Source organism: Schistocerca gregaria, chromosome X (genome assembly GCF_023897955.1).
Source record: "Schistocerca gregaria isolate iqSchGreg1 chromosome X, iqSchGreg1.2, whole genome shotgun sequence".
In the NCBI taxonomy this organism is placed as follows: Eukaryota; Metazoa; Arthropoda; class Insecta; order Orthoptera; family Acrididae; genus Schistocerca; species Schistocerca gregaria.
The window spans coordinates 187,363,636-187,382,685 of NC_064931.1; the positions used below are offsets into that span (position 1 = coordinate 187,363,636).

Consider the following 19,050-nt stretch of genomic DNA (forward strand, 5'->3'; position numbering starts at 1 on the left):
GCATTCTCCATAAATGAGAAGCATATCGACTTGCTCTTCGAGGGAATACACCATTCACAGTCGCTTGATTCGATGATACTGGTCTTACCTTTCCTATTAGTATTGTATTGCGAAACCGTCGAATGGTGTTACATGTTGAAACGTCCCCTTAGAACAATTATATAAGACTGGTCTGTGTGAAACGTCCTCTTTGAACAATTATACACGACAGTGCTTAAACTGACACACAATATCTTTAGCGCAACGCAATCTGACTTCAAAAAATCCCTACGAAAGAATGGCCCTGACTAGCATTAACCTATACGTTTCACAAATCACTTACCTCACAAAAATCTTTGTTACTCAAGCTACTGCAATACAGCGAGCGCCACTACTGCCAGCTCACTAGTCATAATATATATATAGCAGTTCATGACACCAATTCTTACAAATTTCAAAATTCCGCCATCTCTCTCCCCACGTCCACCACTGCTGGCGGCTCACCTCCAATTGCGCAACGCTACGCGCTGTTAGCATCCAGCTGCCGCTGCCCAACACTACAATGGCAGACAACAATGCAGACTAAACACAGACTGCACACGGCACAGCCAGTGATTTTTTCATACCGAGCGCTATGTGGCGTTACCAATAATAAAACCTAAACAGCCTACTTACAATGTCAATGGCACGTTAGATGCATACGCCGTAGTCGGCGAATATTTACTATTTTCACGATATGCGAGAGAGAATTGTAAGAGCATGTGCTTCGATATGGGCCGAAGTGATAAAGAATACCACTCAATCCATGAAAAGAAGATTGCGGCACTGCATTGATAGCAATGGTAATCGCTTCGAACACCTTCTGTAAACGGACGTTCATGTCACCTTTTAGACCTTCGTTGATCTTCAAAGACCTTACTGTTACACATAACGAGATTCTTCTCGACAGCCGCTTTCAGAAAAAAAGTACCAAGCTATAGCATCCTATTAAATAAACACACACACACACAAATGTTGTTGCATGAGATAATGTAAAAAATTATGCACACATTCCGGCTTGTCAGTAGCAAACACGTTAAAGATGAACACTAATTATGCACCAATAAACTCCTTACCATCTTGCGCATGAAATGGAACACCAACACTTCGGCTTCTCTCTCGAATGCACATCGTTAATCAATCGCGCCGAGAAAATCTTAGAGATCACATTATTTACGATATGTTCCGTAACTATTTGTTTCTTTCCTTCCTGGAAACTTTCTACAGATTAGATCTCGTTTCTTATTTTCAATTCCACACTTCTGGTGCGGCTTTTGAAGTGGAATACTGTTATGGAAAACAGTATGTGTTACAATTTCTAGAATACTACAATTTCTAGAATTCTACAATTTCTAGAATGCGAGCCGTTTGTTTTTTTCGGTCTAAAAATGGTGCAAATAACAGACAGTCTTTTGCAGGGTTATAAACAAGAGAGCACAACGCATAGATGCATAGGCCCAAGTACTAATTTCTTAAAAAGAGACGACCAGCCTTTACGGAATTTATTTGATGTTTTTGTTTTAATTACATGTTTTGCAAGGGATCATTAATAAGCCACAGAACTGCTAGTTTTGTTTGCTGCCTTTATTACCTCACAAATAATTTTACAGTAAGTTTTAACTTGAGTTTAATAGACATCTTTCTTGTTAACATTTTCTCTATTTTAAGCGTTGTTGGACATGTGGATATTTTCTGGATTATTGCTGGTGATCTACGAGAAATACGAGTAATTATTTCGCAAAATGATCATTGTTTAGTGTCGCATGCTGGTCGCGAAGGTGGTGGTAACGGAAACTGGACCTGTGTGACAGGAAGATTTTCCCAGGCTCCAGGAAATCGTTCTCCGCTTGACTGATTACACTGCATCGATAGAGGAGATTCTTGATACAGCTGGTTCAGTACTGAAACTCTTATTGGTGTCCAATCAATTGAACCGTAGTTGGACGAAATGCCGTTGTCAGGGCTGGTAGGCTGGCCCTCCCACCTGCAAAAAAGTATAGAAGTTTTACGTTACATTATTAACATAAAACTGAAGCTGTTAGGGCTATGTTTACTGATCCTGAATTGGGAGAAAGGGATTAGAGACAAAAGACAGTCTATAGAACCTATCTATCCTCGAAACAAACTGTAGCTATTTGTTGCAATAGCAACTATAAACTGTAGACAGTTGCTACGATAACTTTGTATCTATCTTATAGATCAATAAAAAGTTCACTTCAAGCCTACTTTGAGATTACAAGTAATCATTATTTTCAGACTCGAGCTACACAAATTGACAATCGTTATTGTAAATTAAATATTAACTGCAGCTTTGTTTGTTAATGGTTTCTCTCTCCGTTGGGTCGTTGAGATTCTTCAATTACGACAGACGAACACACCGCACGTTCGCCTCACGCTTAACTTAGCTAATAATCAAACATATTTCCAGAGATTTCGAAAGAAAATATCTTGAACTGCGACGAACCAAGTATTCTACTTACGAAAAACCTAATCAGTCCTGAGATATAGAAGCAAATAGCTGAATCGTGAATAATTACTTAATGTACATTAACAGGCACAAAGGGCGTTGATGATGATGAGTACTGTCCGGAAATAGCACTGGAGACATTTATACACAATTATACATGTTAGCTTACGGAGCATATGCATGTAGATGACTAAGAACTTAACACACAGTTAATAATAATTTGTTTTACACTACACGATAGCAAAATGTTTACCACTGCCTGGCCTTACATCACTGTAGTTTTCCATACAAAGCAAATAAGATCTTATAAAAGCAAAGCACAGGAATCAGCGCAGTATTTCTGTACTTTGATATGATTACCTAGACTTACAATAAAACCTAGCAGACTTCTGAAGACGTACATACGGGGAGCAAGTAAATTCCCGTTGCAGACATAGAGAACTTGTAGTGGGCACCAAGACGATTAAGTTCAGCAGAGCAACTCATGTCCGCAAACGAACCGTTTTCCCGCTATACACAAAGTACCACAAGTCGTGCTGGTTGTCGTCTGGGTGGTCTTAGAAGTGGGGCTCGATGCGACGACCACCGACGTTAATACAAATATGGTACCTCAGTACCATATTCTGGTACACACAATCACCAATCCCTGGTCCTCCAGCACCCACAACAGCAATAACCCGCTCCAGCAGCTTTTGTTCGTATGCCGAAGGGATATCGTAAATCAAGGATTTGACGTGACCCCACAGATTGTAGCCTGATGGGCTCAAGTCGAGAGTACGAGCAGGCACAGCAGTCGGGCCACCACGACCTATCTGCTGTTGCCCATACTGTTGGTCCAGATGATCTCGCACCGATAATGAAAACTGAGGTGGTGCGCCATCGTGCTTGAACAGTGGCACATCTTCCAAGAACCCACGCAGTGAGCCATCAAGGAACCGCAAGTACGTGGCACCCGTGAGATGTGGTGGAAGAACTTATGGTTCAGTGACCCCACCATCCAGGAACTCTGCCCAAATGTTCAGACTGTATCGTTCCTGAAACCCAAGTGGTGAGGGGGGAGGGGTTGAGGGGGAGGGAGGGGAGCGCAGCATGCGGGTTTCCGTCAGTCCACACATGACTGTGGTTGGAATTGAGAACACTTTCACTCAGTGAAAAGGATCCGCCATTTGAAGTCGAGCCCTTCCACACAACAGTGCAATATCCTGTGGCTGCACTTGACGTACTTTCTGCAGGCGGTACAGGTGTAGCAGCAGCTCATGCAGAACACGTCAGACAGATTTGTGATCAACATTCTGTGTACCTGCTGTTTTTCTGGTATTCGTTGTCGCGTCCTCTTCCACTGTGTTGAGTACAGCCTCTGAAAACTCGGATGTGCGGCACGACTGTTGATATTTTTATAATTTGGGAATTCGATATATCGATATTTAAAAATGTATCACTTTTGGTCCTCGACATATCGAGGAAGCTATAGCGCTATCGATGTATCAACGGAAAAGTAGCGAAGTGGCCGGCCAAAATTAAAAAAGAACGGCTGCACATTGTAAATATACCGTCAGTTTTAGAGCTGTATATTTAAGTACTGGTTTATTATTAGATATTATATACATCAACAAGCTAGCACCCTCATTATCCTTCTTCGAGCAAGAACTGAAAGGAAAACGATGCACGTTTATGCTTGGCGATAACCACTTTGCTAACCATGGTAACTGCGTGTAAGTGGCACAATAGAAGGTGTCCGGTGGGTCTGTTGTTTGGTTTCGTCACATACCGGATTTGTCTGGAACACTTCATGTCAACTTCCCAGTGTGTTTTTTTTTTTTTTTTCGTTTTCGCAAATGCCAGGGAACTCTGTAGTCTCAAAACTGCGTGGTGAAGTTAAACGTTGCAGTTTCTGTTGGTAACGCCGAGGGCCGATTACACCAGCATTTCCCTCACACATCTCCGCTCACCGCAAAGACCAATCTTATCATTTAGATTTTCGTTTCAGGTACAGCAACTGTTTTTGAAGAATGCCGATTTGAAGAAATAGAATACTAGTTGCAATAAAAATTGTTTTTTAACACTGCTGGTGTGCTGGTTCTTTATGTCGGATACATTGTTATTCAATTCACACTGGCACCCCCCAGTGCAATCGAACTTCTTCTTTGTGCCATCTATACTTGCTTCACACAGTCAAAGGGAAAGACTGCACGTGATGAAAGCTCAAAAAGTAGTAAGACTCGTTCATACAGTGAAAGTAAAATTATGTTCTACTACAATTTTAAACAAACAATTTCAAATATTTTCCGAAAATTGCGAAAAAAGATATAATATAGAATAAAAATATCGACACTCGATATTTCCATTCCGATATCGACATGTCGACACTTTGGTGAAAGTGTATATATCGAATTTTTACGGAAAAATTTCGATATATCGGTATCTTAACAAAAACCCTAGTGTGTGACGCTGTATTGGAGCACCACAGTCGGCTCTGCTGGTGGTGAATGTACCCGTCTCCGAGGCCCGCTGGTACACCGTACCAAAGAGGGAGTACGTAGGTGTCTGGCTGTGCAAAACGCTCCGCATACAACTGCCGAGCAGCCCACGCACTGCACCGCGCTTCGCTGTACAATAACATCATGTCGGCGTATTCCGCAAATATGTTGTGCATTGTGGTCAGTAGGAACACGCTAAAGATGAAATGCACGTACAGTTGCATTCTGTACTATAGTAAATGATTACTACTGTACAGCAGTACAGTATGAATAAAGAACACAAACACAACAACAGGTGATCAGTGAACGACGTACGTGATGCCGTAGTCAAATGGTTCAAAGGGCTCTAAGCACTATGGGACTTAACATCTGAGATCATCAGTCCCCTACACTTAGAACTACTTAAACCTAACTAACCTAAGGACATCACACACATCCATGCCGGAGGCAGGATTCGAATCTGCGACGGTAGCAGCATGTGAATTATGACATAGTTAGACAGCTAAAGTACACAACAAAAATTGATAAAAAATCCTTCTCCTCTAGGGAGTTGACACACCGCATTAACAAAGCTGCAAGCCTAAAAATAAAATATAATTCACGCCTTCCTACGGGTTGTACTGATCCGTAACGATCACAGCTTCGAGTATCTGAATCCCATTGGTTTCTGCATCCGCCTCTACATGATAAGGACTACAAACACTACAGAAATTCTCAACAAATTGTACTATTGTCATTTATGCGGTATCTTCAACATACACGTTGTATTTTTCGTGAACTTTTCGAGCAAACTCATCGATTCTTCTTCCCTACTATTGATTTCAGTTGATATCGCCTCGTGGTACGTAACATGCGCTAGAGTTTACCACTAATGTTATGATGGACTGTTTTTTTTATAAGAGCATTATCTTGCATCTATTTATATTTAAAGAGAACTGGTACTGCCCTCAAATTGTTTCCGAGGAACTAACAAATTGTTGGGTTATTCTGCGCTGATCAGTGAGGCTAAATGGGAATGAAGAACTGTGCGGGTGAGAGAGCTGTCTAGAAGGTTTAGCCTAAATAATAATATTGAGTGAGGGTTGGGAGTTCCGTCACCACAATGGTACTATTTTGATGGAGACAGCAAGAAAGTGAGAGGGAAAGACTAAATAGCAATGTAAAAGAATTCAACTGAATAGGAGCAACAAAGTCTGCATGAAACAAGAGAGGGAAGCGAAAAGAGAAGAAACAAAAAACTGGGAATTCATTTGTTCTCGAAATATACAGACAGAGGAAAAAACCGTTAATCTCATTGGTTATTAAGAGTGTAAAGAACACCTCCTTGGAAATTAAAAACTTACTCGTGCAAAAATCTGAAGTATGTTTTTAAGCTTTCCGAGCTGACGGAGCTCTTGCACACTTCCAGATCAACTTTTGGATAGTAATGCACGTAGTTAACGCACATCTCTTCACTAATTGCAAATCCACCGAGAGTGATGTTTTCCCGATCTTCTGTGTTGTATGTGCATGTCGTAATTAAGGCGTCTCCCTGTAACAAAAGATGTTTTACAGTTAAGATTAGGTCTTCAAGTACACAGTCAAAGTAAAAGAATTCGCAAAATCTTTACATAAGCAGCCTGTCACAGTAGCAAATCTTAAATTCAATATCTGCAGTAATTAATAGAATTATTTTGCTTCTTCACGCGGATGTTGTCATGTAACTTTACAAGAAAGTAATTATTCCCACAATGTATATAATTATGTTACTTTACAATAAAGATACGAACCCTGATAACTAGCTTTCAAAGATTATTCAGGGGTATTTGCCGAATGATTTGATGTACGTTACTTGTAACTGAGTAGCTGCATATTCCGAGACAATGAAAGACGGCTACAAAATGTTCCTTGAAGATGTTCTCTCATTCCAAAAGATGTTTCACTTCGAAGGCTTGTGTAGTTTCACATTTCAGTATATTGACCCCATGCCTGAATAATGTTAAGGGCTGATTTAATGCATAATCTGTGTAAGAAATTATTGGTTATAGTAGTCCTGCTCCAGTGACAGGTCAGTCACCGCATATGGCGAAGATGGACATTTTTGTTGTACCCGTGTGAATATTCTGGTTTGCAAGACTCCAGGTAGAGATCGACTGTCTGCACTACGCTTGTCCGTCCCCTTCTCGAATATTGCTGCATGGTTTTGTATCCTTTCCAGATAGGATAGACGGAGGACATCGAAAAAGTCCAAAGGAGGGCAGCTGGTTTTGTATTATCTCGATATAAGAGCGATAGTATCACGGATATGATGTGCGAGTTAGGGTAACAATCATTAAAACAAAGGCGTTTCAAAATTTATTCCTAAAATTCAACTTGACTGTAAGGGATACAGGTGTACTATCTAAAGCAATATATGAAAATTTGTGCCAGATCAGATGTCGAACCCGGATTTCCCGCTTATCGTCGCCTAATCACTTACGCTATCCGATAACACTCCCTGCACCGACCCAAACTTCCATATATTACACACCTACACATTTCTCCTGACAGATAATTAATTCAGTTACGCACACTTGCACATCCCTTGATTTCCGTGCAGGTTTTAGACTCAAGACAACGAGAAGTCACAGACTATCGGAATCATTTTCGACACAGGCTCGTCTTTGCATGATATGTATTTATATTTGATGACGAACTACAGTTCCAAATACTGAAATTTCTTCCTGAAATCCAACTTAGCTGTAATAGGTATAGATGTACTACCTACAGCGGAAAATACAAGTGTCGCTTTAGATAATACGTCTGTACCTACAACAGCTAAGTTGGATTTCAGGAATAAATTTCAGTACCTGAAACTGTAATTTGTCATCAAATATCCTCATGTCCAGAAAAAAAAAACAGAACATCTTGAACGACTACTGATAGGACGTTCATATTCACAGGACATGTGCATCAGTATGTTCAGCAGAAATGTTTAGCATCTGAACCAAGTCGGCCGTCGAGTCCAAGGTCAACATCGATATCACTGCGCAACACCACCCACAGGAAAAGCGCCGCTATGAACCAAAGGTGATGGATCAGTGCTACTTGAGCAGACGTGCAGGATGCCTCGAAGACGTATGCGCGAACCGTAGTGAGCTTGAAAGAGGGCGCATTATTGGCATGAGAGAATGTGATGCATCCATCCGGGAAGATGCTGCTCGTGTGTGACGAAGTGTTTCGGCAACGCAACGGTGTGCGCCGAATGGTTCACGGCAAGCCTTAGAACATGATATGGGACAGGTCGCACCAGCCAGATGGTTTTAAAAATATCTCGTTTGTACAATAACAGAAAAAATTTGAATAATGCAGTTTTGCATATGGATATTCGCATTGCTCAAGTAATTTTATTTACCACTATTCGTTATTTTCCATTGTACGAATTATATTACAACCTTCGTAACGCAATGAATCGCTTTCTTGTTAATTTTAATTAAAAAATCCATCTGTTACGGCCTCAGAGACGTTACGAATATAACATGTTAACATTAAATTACTCGGAGCGAGTTACTGGAGCTAAAGACCACCTCGTATGAAACCACTCACACAGTCCTAAAGAACCTCTGAAAGCTAGTTATTGCAGTTCGTAAACACCTTACACATATACGTTCCAGAACTGAATATGCATAGGGTGGACAAAATAATAAAAATAGTGTATTACCTGAAGACATTTTTTTATGGGTTGCTATTACTAACCGATTATTCGCTAGGAAAGCAGCGTACTTTCGAAACGCTTCTACGCAGTTTTCCGTACAGTGTGTTTAAGTTCATGTGTGCAGCTGGTCTTAAGCTTGTGGTGTGAAGTGGAAAATATAAGAGAACTTTTTTTTTTGTAAATTGTTGGTGCGTCTGTAACATTATCATCTGTTTCAGTGACTTACTCGTTATCTGATGTCCCAAGAAAGCATTATACAACGATATGATATATAATAAAAATCAATGCTGGACGGAATCAACTAGAATAACTAATGGTTGGAAATCATGCTGTCCGACTCCGATCACTGAATGGCTTAAGTAATATCAAAGTCTGTTTCAGCAGCAACGATTTGACAAGAGAGCTTTACAAAAAAATGGTTCAAATGGCTCTGAGCCCTATGGGACTCAACTGCTGTGGTCATCAGTCCCCTAGAACTTAGAACTACTTAAACCTAACTAACCTAAGGACATCACACACATCCATGCCCGAGGTAGGATTCGAACCTGCGACCGTAGCTGTCGCACGGTTCCGGACTGCGCGCCTAGAACCGCGAGACCACCGCGGCCGGCAGAGAGCTTTAGAAATTGAGTTTCTGTAGTAGGGTTAATATGTCCAATCACCTTTTAAACGTGGACAACCTTTTATAGTAAAAAGGACACTGCCTGGAGCACAGAACACGGATCACCTGTGACTGAAAAATGTTAAAGTCTGGTGAGTAGTCTATGATTATGTTTCCGCAAACAGATTAAAGAACTACGTATGAAAAACATCCAAGCAAGCCTTCTTTAAGAATTCACTGGTTTACTTTGATTATTCACTAAAAGGCACTTCAGAGATCCTCAATAGCGGACTGAAAAACTGAAAAAGAGCTTCATCATCTTACTTCACTGATGCACTTTTTCTCAAGAAAAACGACGTAAAGATCAAGGTTATGTGAATCTCTGTAGATACAAAAAAGTTGCAATGAAGGACACAAGTAGCTCAATTCCATATCGATAAAGCATTCTGTTTAAAGTGAGTTCAGTATCTTCTTTTCGGCCTGGCCTGCAGCATAGAATACGTCATAACACGACATTTTGTAATTAATAATTCCAGGTAAGCTGCAAATAGTTTTGTATACTCACGTATACAAAATTTGCACATAAAGCCACAAAGCAGAACATATCGAAAATGCATTACAAGTTCTACACATAATACGAAAGAGTCATACCGTGAACATCTTGGAAGAATTAGAAATATATACACACAAAAGAAATTATCCAGATGATATCATTAATGAACAAATCAAGCTCAAACATAAAAATTACATAGTAATTTTATTGGCATTTTGGAAAACGAGAACGGATAAAGATCCCAGTAAGCAAAAAGCAAAAGATAACAATAGATACAAATGATAATAAAGCTGTAATTGCAATGAAACCCAATTAACATAACTGACTATCAAAGTTTACACTGTAAAGATAAAGCACCACCGAGAATAAACTGCCAATCCAGCTGTCAAATGTATTTCAGGAAAATATTCTATACAAACAAAACTTACGTGATTATCATGATCTATCAACAAACAGACAGTAGACAGTTTACTCACTGATGCAATATGCGCATCTATTCCAACTAGATGTAAAATTGTATACAAACTGACCTTAGGTACTACTTCACGAAACGTAACATCTACTGATTTACTTGAGTATTGAACTATAGCTGAAAAAACCTTTTAGGAAAGAAGTAGCATTATTAATTGAAACATTTGTAGCTAATCTAGGATTATTCATGAGCACATGTCACATTATGAAGTGTTTTTGTTATTTTGTCCATCCTCGGTATATTTTATTTGTTAACAAATATTGTTTATTTACTCACAACCGGAAAAGATAAAGACAAGGTAGTAGGCAGTAAATTGAGACTTACAGGCAATATAGTCACTGGTCTCTTCAGGAGCCTGATTTCCTGAAAATGTGTGCTGTAGTGGTTGTCTCTGTTGAGTTCGGGCATTTCACGGCCATCCCGGATGTGCCTCGTATAAACGCGGATTCCTGTTAGGTGGGTGTGAAGCTGCGATCCAAATATTGTAATTCCTTCGGGAGGAATTCCCTAAAAGGAAAACACTTTATAACTAACTTTTATATACAATGATCAGATAAATAATAAAGTTGCACTCCACATACGCTGATGAGCTAAAACATTATGTCCACCTCCTTAATAGCGTGTTGGTCCAGTTTGGAACGCAATGTAGAAGCAATTCCGCTTCCCGTGTATTCGACAAGTGTTTGGCATGTTTCCGAAGGTATGTGGCACCAGATGTTCACGTACTGATCACGCAGTTCCCTTAAATTACAGGCCGGTGATCTGTGGGCGCAGAAATGGCGTCCCAAATGTGTTCCATCAAGTTCAGATCAAGAGAATTTGTTGGCAAGACATCAACGTGAGTTAACTATGTTGCTCCTCAAATGACTGTGGCATGATTCTGGCCTTGTGACACGGACAGTTATCCTGATGGAAGATGTAAATGCCGCCGGGGAAGACATCAAGTGTGCAGATATGTAGGTGGTTCGCAGTAATGTTCGCATAAACCAGAGCTGTCATGGTGTTTCGATAACTAACACAGGTGCCTTCGAAGCCCAGATGCATATCCCTCATTGCATAATACGATGGACATTTGATACGTCAGGCAAATGAAAGAATGGATAACATTTTTGCTCCCTCATCGTTGATAAGCTTGGTTATTTCAAGGATCGTATAAAGAATCTCAACAATGGACAGCGTGGAGATCGTTCTTGACAGCTGTCTACGTTGATCAGTGTGTCGGCTGCGACTGAAAACGGAGAAAACCGAGTTTCGTGCTGTTATTAAACATTTTCATTTGAAGGGCTGGACTGCCACACTGAAAACGGAGAAAACCGAGTTTCGTGCTGTTATTAAACATTTTCATTTGAAGGGCTGGACTGCCACACAGATCAGTATTGTATTCGAAGAAGTTCACGTGCACTCTGCATCAACATTGTAGACCATGTATTTTTGGATTAATGAATTTGAACGTGATAAGACAAGTACTGAATACGAAGAATTGAGATCACTACAAAGGAAATCATTGACAAAATCTATGATATGTTTATGAAAGGCCGGCGAATAAAAATTCGTGAGGTTACTTATGTGAGACTGTAGGCATGTCAACTGCATGAGCGCAAAATATCCAGTGTGGAGAACTGGCTATGTAGAAGCCGTGTGTGAAGTGTGTGCCGCGTTTGTTCACAGTCGATGAAAAGCGCACCCGGCTCAGCATTTCAGCACAATATCTGACTATGTTTAATCGCAATCCGCAAGACTTTTTGCGCCGGGTTGCGACTGTTGGTGAAATCTGGATCCATCGTTACACACTCGAGTCAAAACGGCAGTAAAAACAATGGACAAAGGCTGATGAAAGTGCACCGAAAAGGCAAAGATCATTTTGTCAGCTGGTAAGTTGAGGGCTACTGTTTTGTGGGATACCCAAGGAGTAATCCTCATAGATTACTTGGAAAAAGACTGAACCGTAACTGGACCGTTCATTGTTGGTCCTTTTGAAACCTGCTTTGGACGAAGGAAGACCAAGGTGCTCTTTCACCAGGACAATGCACCATCCCACACATCGGCGATAACAATGGTGAAAGTGCATGAATTGGGCTCTGAATTGGTTCCTCATACATCATATTCACCAGACTTAACCAAGCGAAGTACAGTAGTTGCAGTCGTTAGTACACTGAACTCACATTCGGAAGGACGACGGTTCAAACCCGTGTCTGGCTATCCAGATCTGGATTTTCCGTGATTTCCCTAAATCGGTCCATGCAAATACCGGGATGGATCCATTGAAAGGGCGGTCAGTTCCCTTCCCCGTCCTTGACACAATCCGAGCTTGTGCTCCGTCTTTAATGTCTTCGATGTCGACGGGACGTTAAACCCGATCTTTCTTCCTTTTTCTTCTTTCACCTGTCTTAGCTCCAAATGACTTCTTCCAGTTTCCTAACCTGAAACTTTAATTTGCTGAGAAGAAATTTTCATCAAATGCGGAAGAGATAGTTATAATCAACGAGTATTTTGTGGGGTTTAACATAAACTATTTTTCCGATGGGATGAAAAAGCTGGAGGTTTCCTGGACCAAGTGTGTATCCCTCAAAGGACACTGCGTGAAGAGGTAGTTTGAACTGTCCTCGAAAAAAACATTTTTCTTACTTTTTTACCAGACTTATCAAACTACCCTCGTACTGCCACCACCGACATGCTTGTGTGGTGCGGTGTATGTTTCGGACAGCCCTTCACCCGGGTGACTGTGTACCCACACACGACAATCGACATCATGTAAAAAGGAACGTGATTCATCCGATCAGGTAACATCTTTCTATTGATCCACAGTCCCATCTCGAAGACCTCGTGCCCACATTTCAATCGTAATTGGCGAAGTCGTTGGGTCAAGTCGGGACAGGGAGCGCCGTGTTCAACAATGTGCGCTGAACGATGTGCTCCGGAACACTTGTTCCTGCACCAGCATTGTCAGATGTGCCACATATCGCTGCCTACTGCTTTACAGAGCGGGAAAGCCTCCGACCTCCATGTTCTGTGAAGAGGCGTGGTAGTCCAACCCTTTGTCGCCTATCCAAGTTCCTAATTCCATTGGATTTTCCTATTTGCGCCCCGCATCGTCGTTGGAATGATTCCCCATCGGTCTCTGCTCCGCTTCCATACTTTCCTTAGGTGACCACAGAGCCACCAAGCTGCATTCAGTCTCACGGTCGATAGTGGTCATAACGTTTCAGCTCATCAGTGTAGGCTACATTCATTCCCACATTTCGTAAGACGTGACATTCTAATTAAATTTTCTGCTGTGTTAAGATGAAAATAATACATTACGCAAGCATCTTACAATAGCTGTTACGCAGTCCTGAAGGGTGGGAGGCTTTATTTTATATCAGACTAATACTTAAAACATAAAAAGTGGTTTATTTTTAATTTGCTGATCATTTAAATAAAGGGCGGCTCTCCTCTACCCTACCTACAACGTAGAAAGGAATCATGCTTTCCTCTTTTCAAATTAATGTGTGAAATATTAGAATCATTTATTCACATCTCAAGTTCACCATCTCTGCTTCAGATTGATCAAAGCGTAATTTTCTGCATGGGGTTGGATAACTTTAGAATTTATTTCTATTGCCTTAAATTGATTGTATTCTTTAATATTTGGTTAAATTTTTTCATTTAGTTATTTGCTATTTTATTGCATCTACCTTATTTGAACCACATTATTGCCATCTTTATTTTCTTCTTCCTACCATCACTCCCGGACATTTACTTTGTTTTCCAGCATCATTAACCGCCTCATAAATTTCATTATAGCCACATTCATGTATTTCAATATTTTCTACTTTTTCCAAGCGGGTTTTTCTGTTTCCGCTATTTTTGAGCACTTAGATGCGATTTGTCCTCTGCATTTACGTTTTATATGGTTCCTTGCGTCGCCAAGTTGATATCTGTGTTATCATTTTTTCTAAGCTGCCTTCTCATTCAGTTAAGAAAAATAGCAAACTGTTCCGTATTTTCTCTATCTCCGTAAAACTGTTGACACTGCCTTTCGTGCAGAGTGACCTCCCCTTATTAGGAGTTACATGGAGAATAGCAACTTTGTTCCAAGGCCGTACACTCAGTCTATTCTCTTCTTTTTTAATCATGTTTTCGACACAATGTATTGTCTTTCAATTTTTGTGCCTGAGATGATTGGCATAGTCGCTATTTGCTCTCTATTACATAAAATTTTAAACTTTCCTGAGGCTATGAAAAACAAGAGAAGTATTTCATGCTAGGCACAACAGATGACAAACGTTTTCTGTGACTTACGTCATTTCTGTTGAGCATGTAACTGTTACCAAGCAGTATTTCAGCATGGAAAGTTTATGTTTCAGAAAAGCTTTTGAAAGTAACTTCACGATATTAATAAATCCGCTGACCAGATTGAATTATAACAGTTTTATCACACATCGTGTGCTGTACTCGATAAAGATCATGAACACTTCAAAATGGGGACGCAAGCAACAGTTTATCTTGTGTGGTGCATCTATACATCAATTATATTTCTCGGATTTCGGTTTATATATTCAATAAATTACATACATTTGGAAGAAAGAAATGTGAATTGGAAGAGTTCATTTAATTACCAAGAAAAATTGTTCTCACGAAATTATAATTATGTTCTAAAGACTTCTTTTCCTTTTTAACATATTCTGTGTATATGCTGGTGGTGTACAAACAACAAATCAAGTTTTTAAAATACTAACCACTGCTGTACATTCAGTTATGCAATAGCCAGACAGTGTAAAAGCTGGCTGTTTTGGTGGGATTGCCATTTTGTCAGTGTATTCCAGACCCAGTTCAATTACGCCACCGTCAAATGGCCGCAGCTCAGATGTTAAATGTAAGCGAACTCCAGAACTGTCAACCCAATCTGGAAAAGATTTTAAAAATAAAATTGTTAACTATTATCGAGGACACTGAACATGTGAATAAGATTGTAATTCTAAAAAAAAAAAAAGAAAAAAACACAGAAAAGAGTGACGTATTATTTCCATACAGAGATTAAAAGATGTCTCCAATACTGCACTATTAATTGTTGCTCTGGCAGTTACTACAGCGGCCACGGCCTATCACGCTGAAAGAAGCTGGTGTATAATAAAGTCGTCGATATGGACATTTTCTTTACTGTCCGAACATCACAAATCCGTTAGAGGAAGAGACTCATTTCTCTTTTTAAAATTTTGGGTAGATTGTTTGGCACTGACATGAAACATTACTTTCTCAGAGAAATTCTGACAAATAATGATGCGTAAGAATCACTTTCGAATGGAGGTATGTTGCTGTTGCTGTGTTGGGCACCAGCTAACTGGAAACGAAACATTGCCCTGTTCGATGAGGCTGGGAAAAGGTATCAGCAGCAGTCTTGTCGTAGGAAGTACCTGACAGTTCTCATAAACTGAAACCCTGAATTCATGAAAATTTTAAAACTGGGTAACAGCAGCGGAATTTGAACTCTTATTCAGCCCGTTACAAATTCAGTGCATAATCGTATTCGATATCTTCTAAGGAAGAACTGGCCTTTCATAGTAACGAACAGCTTCAGAGATATCATGCATGCTCGTATCTCAGCGTCTTTTTCAGTTACTAATTCCGTTCGGACCTGAATAACATTCTACTTTGTATGCGACGTTGGAAACACATTTTAAGTATCCGCTAACAGTCGGGATTCATACGCCACGGCCCATATACTGAGGTGACGTAAGTCATGGGGTACCTCCTAATATCGTTCAGGACCTCCGTTTGCTTGGCGTAGTGCAGTAACTCGACGTGGCACGGACTAAAAAATTCATTAAAAGTCCCCTGCAGAAATATTGAGCCATACTGTTTTTATAGCCGTCCATAATTGCGAAAGTGATGGTGGTGCAGGATGTTGTGCACAAATTGACCTCTTGATTATGTCCCATAAATGTTCGCTGCGATTCATGTCGGGCGATTTGGGTGGACAACTCATTCGCTCGGATTGTCCAGAATGTTCTTTAAACCAACCGCGAACAACTGTGGCCCGGTGATATGGCATCGTTGTTTGGTAATATGAACCCACGATTGGCAGAGAATGGTCTCCAAGTAGTGGAACATAATCATTTAAAGCAAATGATTGGTTCAGTTGGACCAGAGGACCCAGTCCATTCCATATAAACATAGTCCACATCATTATGGAGCCACAAACAGCTTGCAAAGTGCCTTGTTGACAACTTGGGTCCACGGCTTTTGAGGTCTGCGCCACACTCAAACGCTATCCTCAGCTCTTATCAAATGAAATCGGGACTCATCTGAGCAGGCCACGGTTTTCCAGTTGCCAAGGGTCAAACCGATATAGTCACGAGCGCAGGAGAGACGCTGCAGGCGATGTCGTACTATTAGCAAAGGCACCCGCGTCGATCGTCTGCTGCCGTAGCCCATCAACGCCAAATTTCATCGCACTTTCCTAACGGAAACTTTGTCGTACATCTCATATTGACTTCTGCGATTATTTCACGCAGAAGTTGTTGGTCTATTAGCACTGACAACTCTACGCAATCGCCGCTACTCTCGGCCGTTAAGTGAACGCCGTTGGCCACTGCGTTGCCCGAGAGAGAGATTATGCCCGAAATTTTGTATTCTCGGCACGCACTTGACACTGTGTATCAAGAAATACTGAATTTCGTAACGATTTCCGAAACAGAGTGTCCCATGCGGCTAGTTCCAACTACCATTCCACGTTCGAAGTATGTTAATTACCGCCGTGCGCCCATAAGCAAGTTGGAAATTTTTCCCCTGAATCACAGTAGCACAAATGTGAGCTCCGCCATCACTTTCGCAATTATGGACGGCTATAAATACCTACTGCACGCGATACTACCGCCATCTATATTTGCGCATATCACTATCCCATGACTTTTGTCACCTCACTGTACTTCGAAACACAGAAATATTGGATAACAAGAACTGTTAGATACAAAGATTGATAGTATCAGCGTTCACTTTTGTGGAAAAATCCGAATAGCAATCCGTTCCAGATTTCTCAGTTTCTCAGTTTTTCTTCATAAATCCGTTAAAGAGATACCGCAAAGCTGCGTCATTTGACGTGAACTGGTATTTCACAGTGAATCAAGAAATCGATTCATTTCACTTGTGGTAGACTCTGTTACTAGTTCGAATGATTGACATAATTCTGCCATCTATATCTTCTACAAGTGCGGTATTTTCACTGAAAGCAAGAATGGCACCCATTATTAGTGCCAGACGCGAGGAGATTCTCGGTCAACTGCGTGTAGCCACAGAATAATAAAGTTTTAAGCAGTTTAGGTGTTGTAACAGCCAAATTAATGACGCACTATCTACAAAGCAATGTTTCTTATCCTATTTCCTTTTTTAAATTGTTTCTCAGACTATCTTTAAACTAACGTTGGGTGGCAAAATGAAACAGTGGACTTTCCCAGATCTAATTCGCCGTTTTGTCACGAAAAGCACTCAACGGAAGCACATTATTTCCAACAACAAAATAATGAAAACGTCAAACATTATAGCTATCACACATCTGGTTTTAATGAAATGATAGGTTTTCAGATGAGAAGTACTCATTAGCATCGGAAAAAACCTGAAGTAAAGTGCTACATCATATTTTCGGGCTTTCGTTAGCAGTAGAAAATGTAATATTCATCATATCAAGAAATGTCATGATATTTAAACACACCACCTGATAAAAAATTGAAGTAAGTTGTTAATATTGATACTTTCTGTAAAATAGAAATGCCCGTTTAATATTTGTACTCAGATTTTCAACATAAATTTTCTTAGTGTGCGTAAGACAGAGAATATGACAATATTTCCAAAAAGAAATTTTGACTCAACTTACCAGAACGTAATTCCGGGTTATTATAATGAACTTCCAGCATGACATATGGATTGAATCCTGGGCCGCCGATCGGAAGGCCTGCTTCCTAATAAAAAGAAACAGGTAAATGTATAGCGTTTAGAGTCTTTTTTTTGCAGGAAAAGAAACAGTTTCATAGTCTATTGTGCTTAACGTCATTATAAACTAGACATGGTGCAAACTATAGGAAAACACACGGAGGGCGCATGCTACGACGTGCTGTGTTTGACCAGCCTCCAGTCGCCCTAGTATTCTACCCCTCATAACGTCATCAACAGGTATTCTTTGAGCCATTTTCAACACACAGTCACCATTAGCACGTCTGAAAACGTCTAAACACTTACTCGCCGCACCGTACTCTGACATGCACCAACACATCTCTGGGTATCAGGACTGCTGCCAGAACCACCGTGCGACGACCGAAGGTCAAATGCAGCGCATGGTCATACCCTGAGGTGATTTAAACCCACAAACTGCCCACCAGTGTGTTGTTTCACCATGCATCAGCATTATCCTTAATTTATGAGTATGAGTGTATTTGGCCAAATGAAGGATGCACTCCACGGGAAGCAGTATGTGGATGATGGGGAGATTATTGATGCAGAGAGAAGTTGGCTCCGACGTCGGCCAGCAGACTAGAATCATGCAGGCATACAGGCCCTGCCAGTAAGGTTGAGTAAGGCCGTCACACTGAACAGAGATTATGTTGAAAAACTGGTTTTGTAACCAAAAGAGTGGGGAATAATACGGTGTATTGGAATAGTGAATACAACGAACCTGCTTTCAGAAAAAAAAAAAAAAATGTTGCATTACTTACTGAACGTCCCTCGTAAGTAGGATCTGTGCCTCGTTTACAGAATTCTGGCCGTAAGTAAATACGAAAATGAATTTCTCACCAATTTTTCTATCGTTCTGAAAACAA

At 40.5% G+C, this 19,050-nt stretch overlaps 1 protein-coding gene across 1 annotated transcript in view; it reads right to left on the reverse strand.

Moving 5' to 3' along the window:
• Positions 1–1,584: 1,584 nt before the first annotated feature.
• LOC126298490 (dopamine beta-hydroxylase) overlaps positions 1,585–19,050 on the reverse strand; it is a 145,124-nt gene continuing 127,658 nt past the window's right edge. Inside the window, exons 5-9 of the mRNA XM_049989826.1 lie at positions 18,111–18,195; positions 14,980–15,146; positions 10,586–10,768; positions 6,306–6,493; positions 1,585–2,002 (exon numbers count right to left, since the gene is read on the reverse strand). Coding sequence (XP_049845783.1) covers positions 1,765–2,002; positions 6,306–6,493; positions 10,586–10,768; positions 14,980–15,146; positions 18,111–18,195 — 861 coding nt within the window. The 3' untranslated portion in view covers positions 1,585–1,764. The remainder of the gene's footprint in view (positions 2,003–6,305; positions 6,494–10,585; positions 10,769–14,979; positions 15,147–18,110; positions 18,196–19,050) is intronic.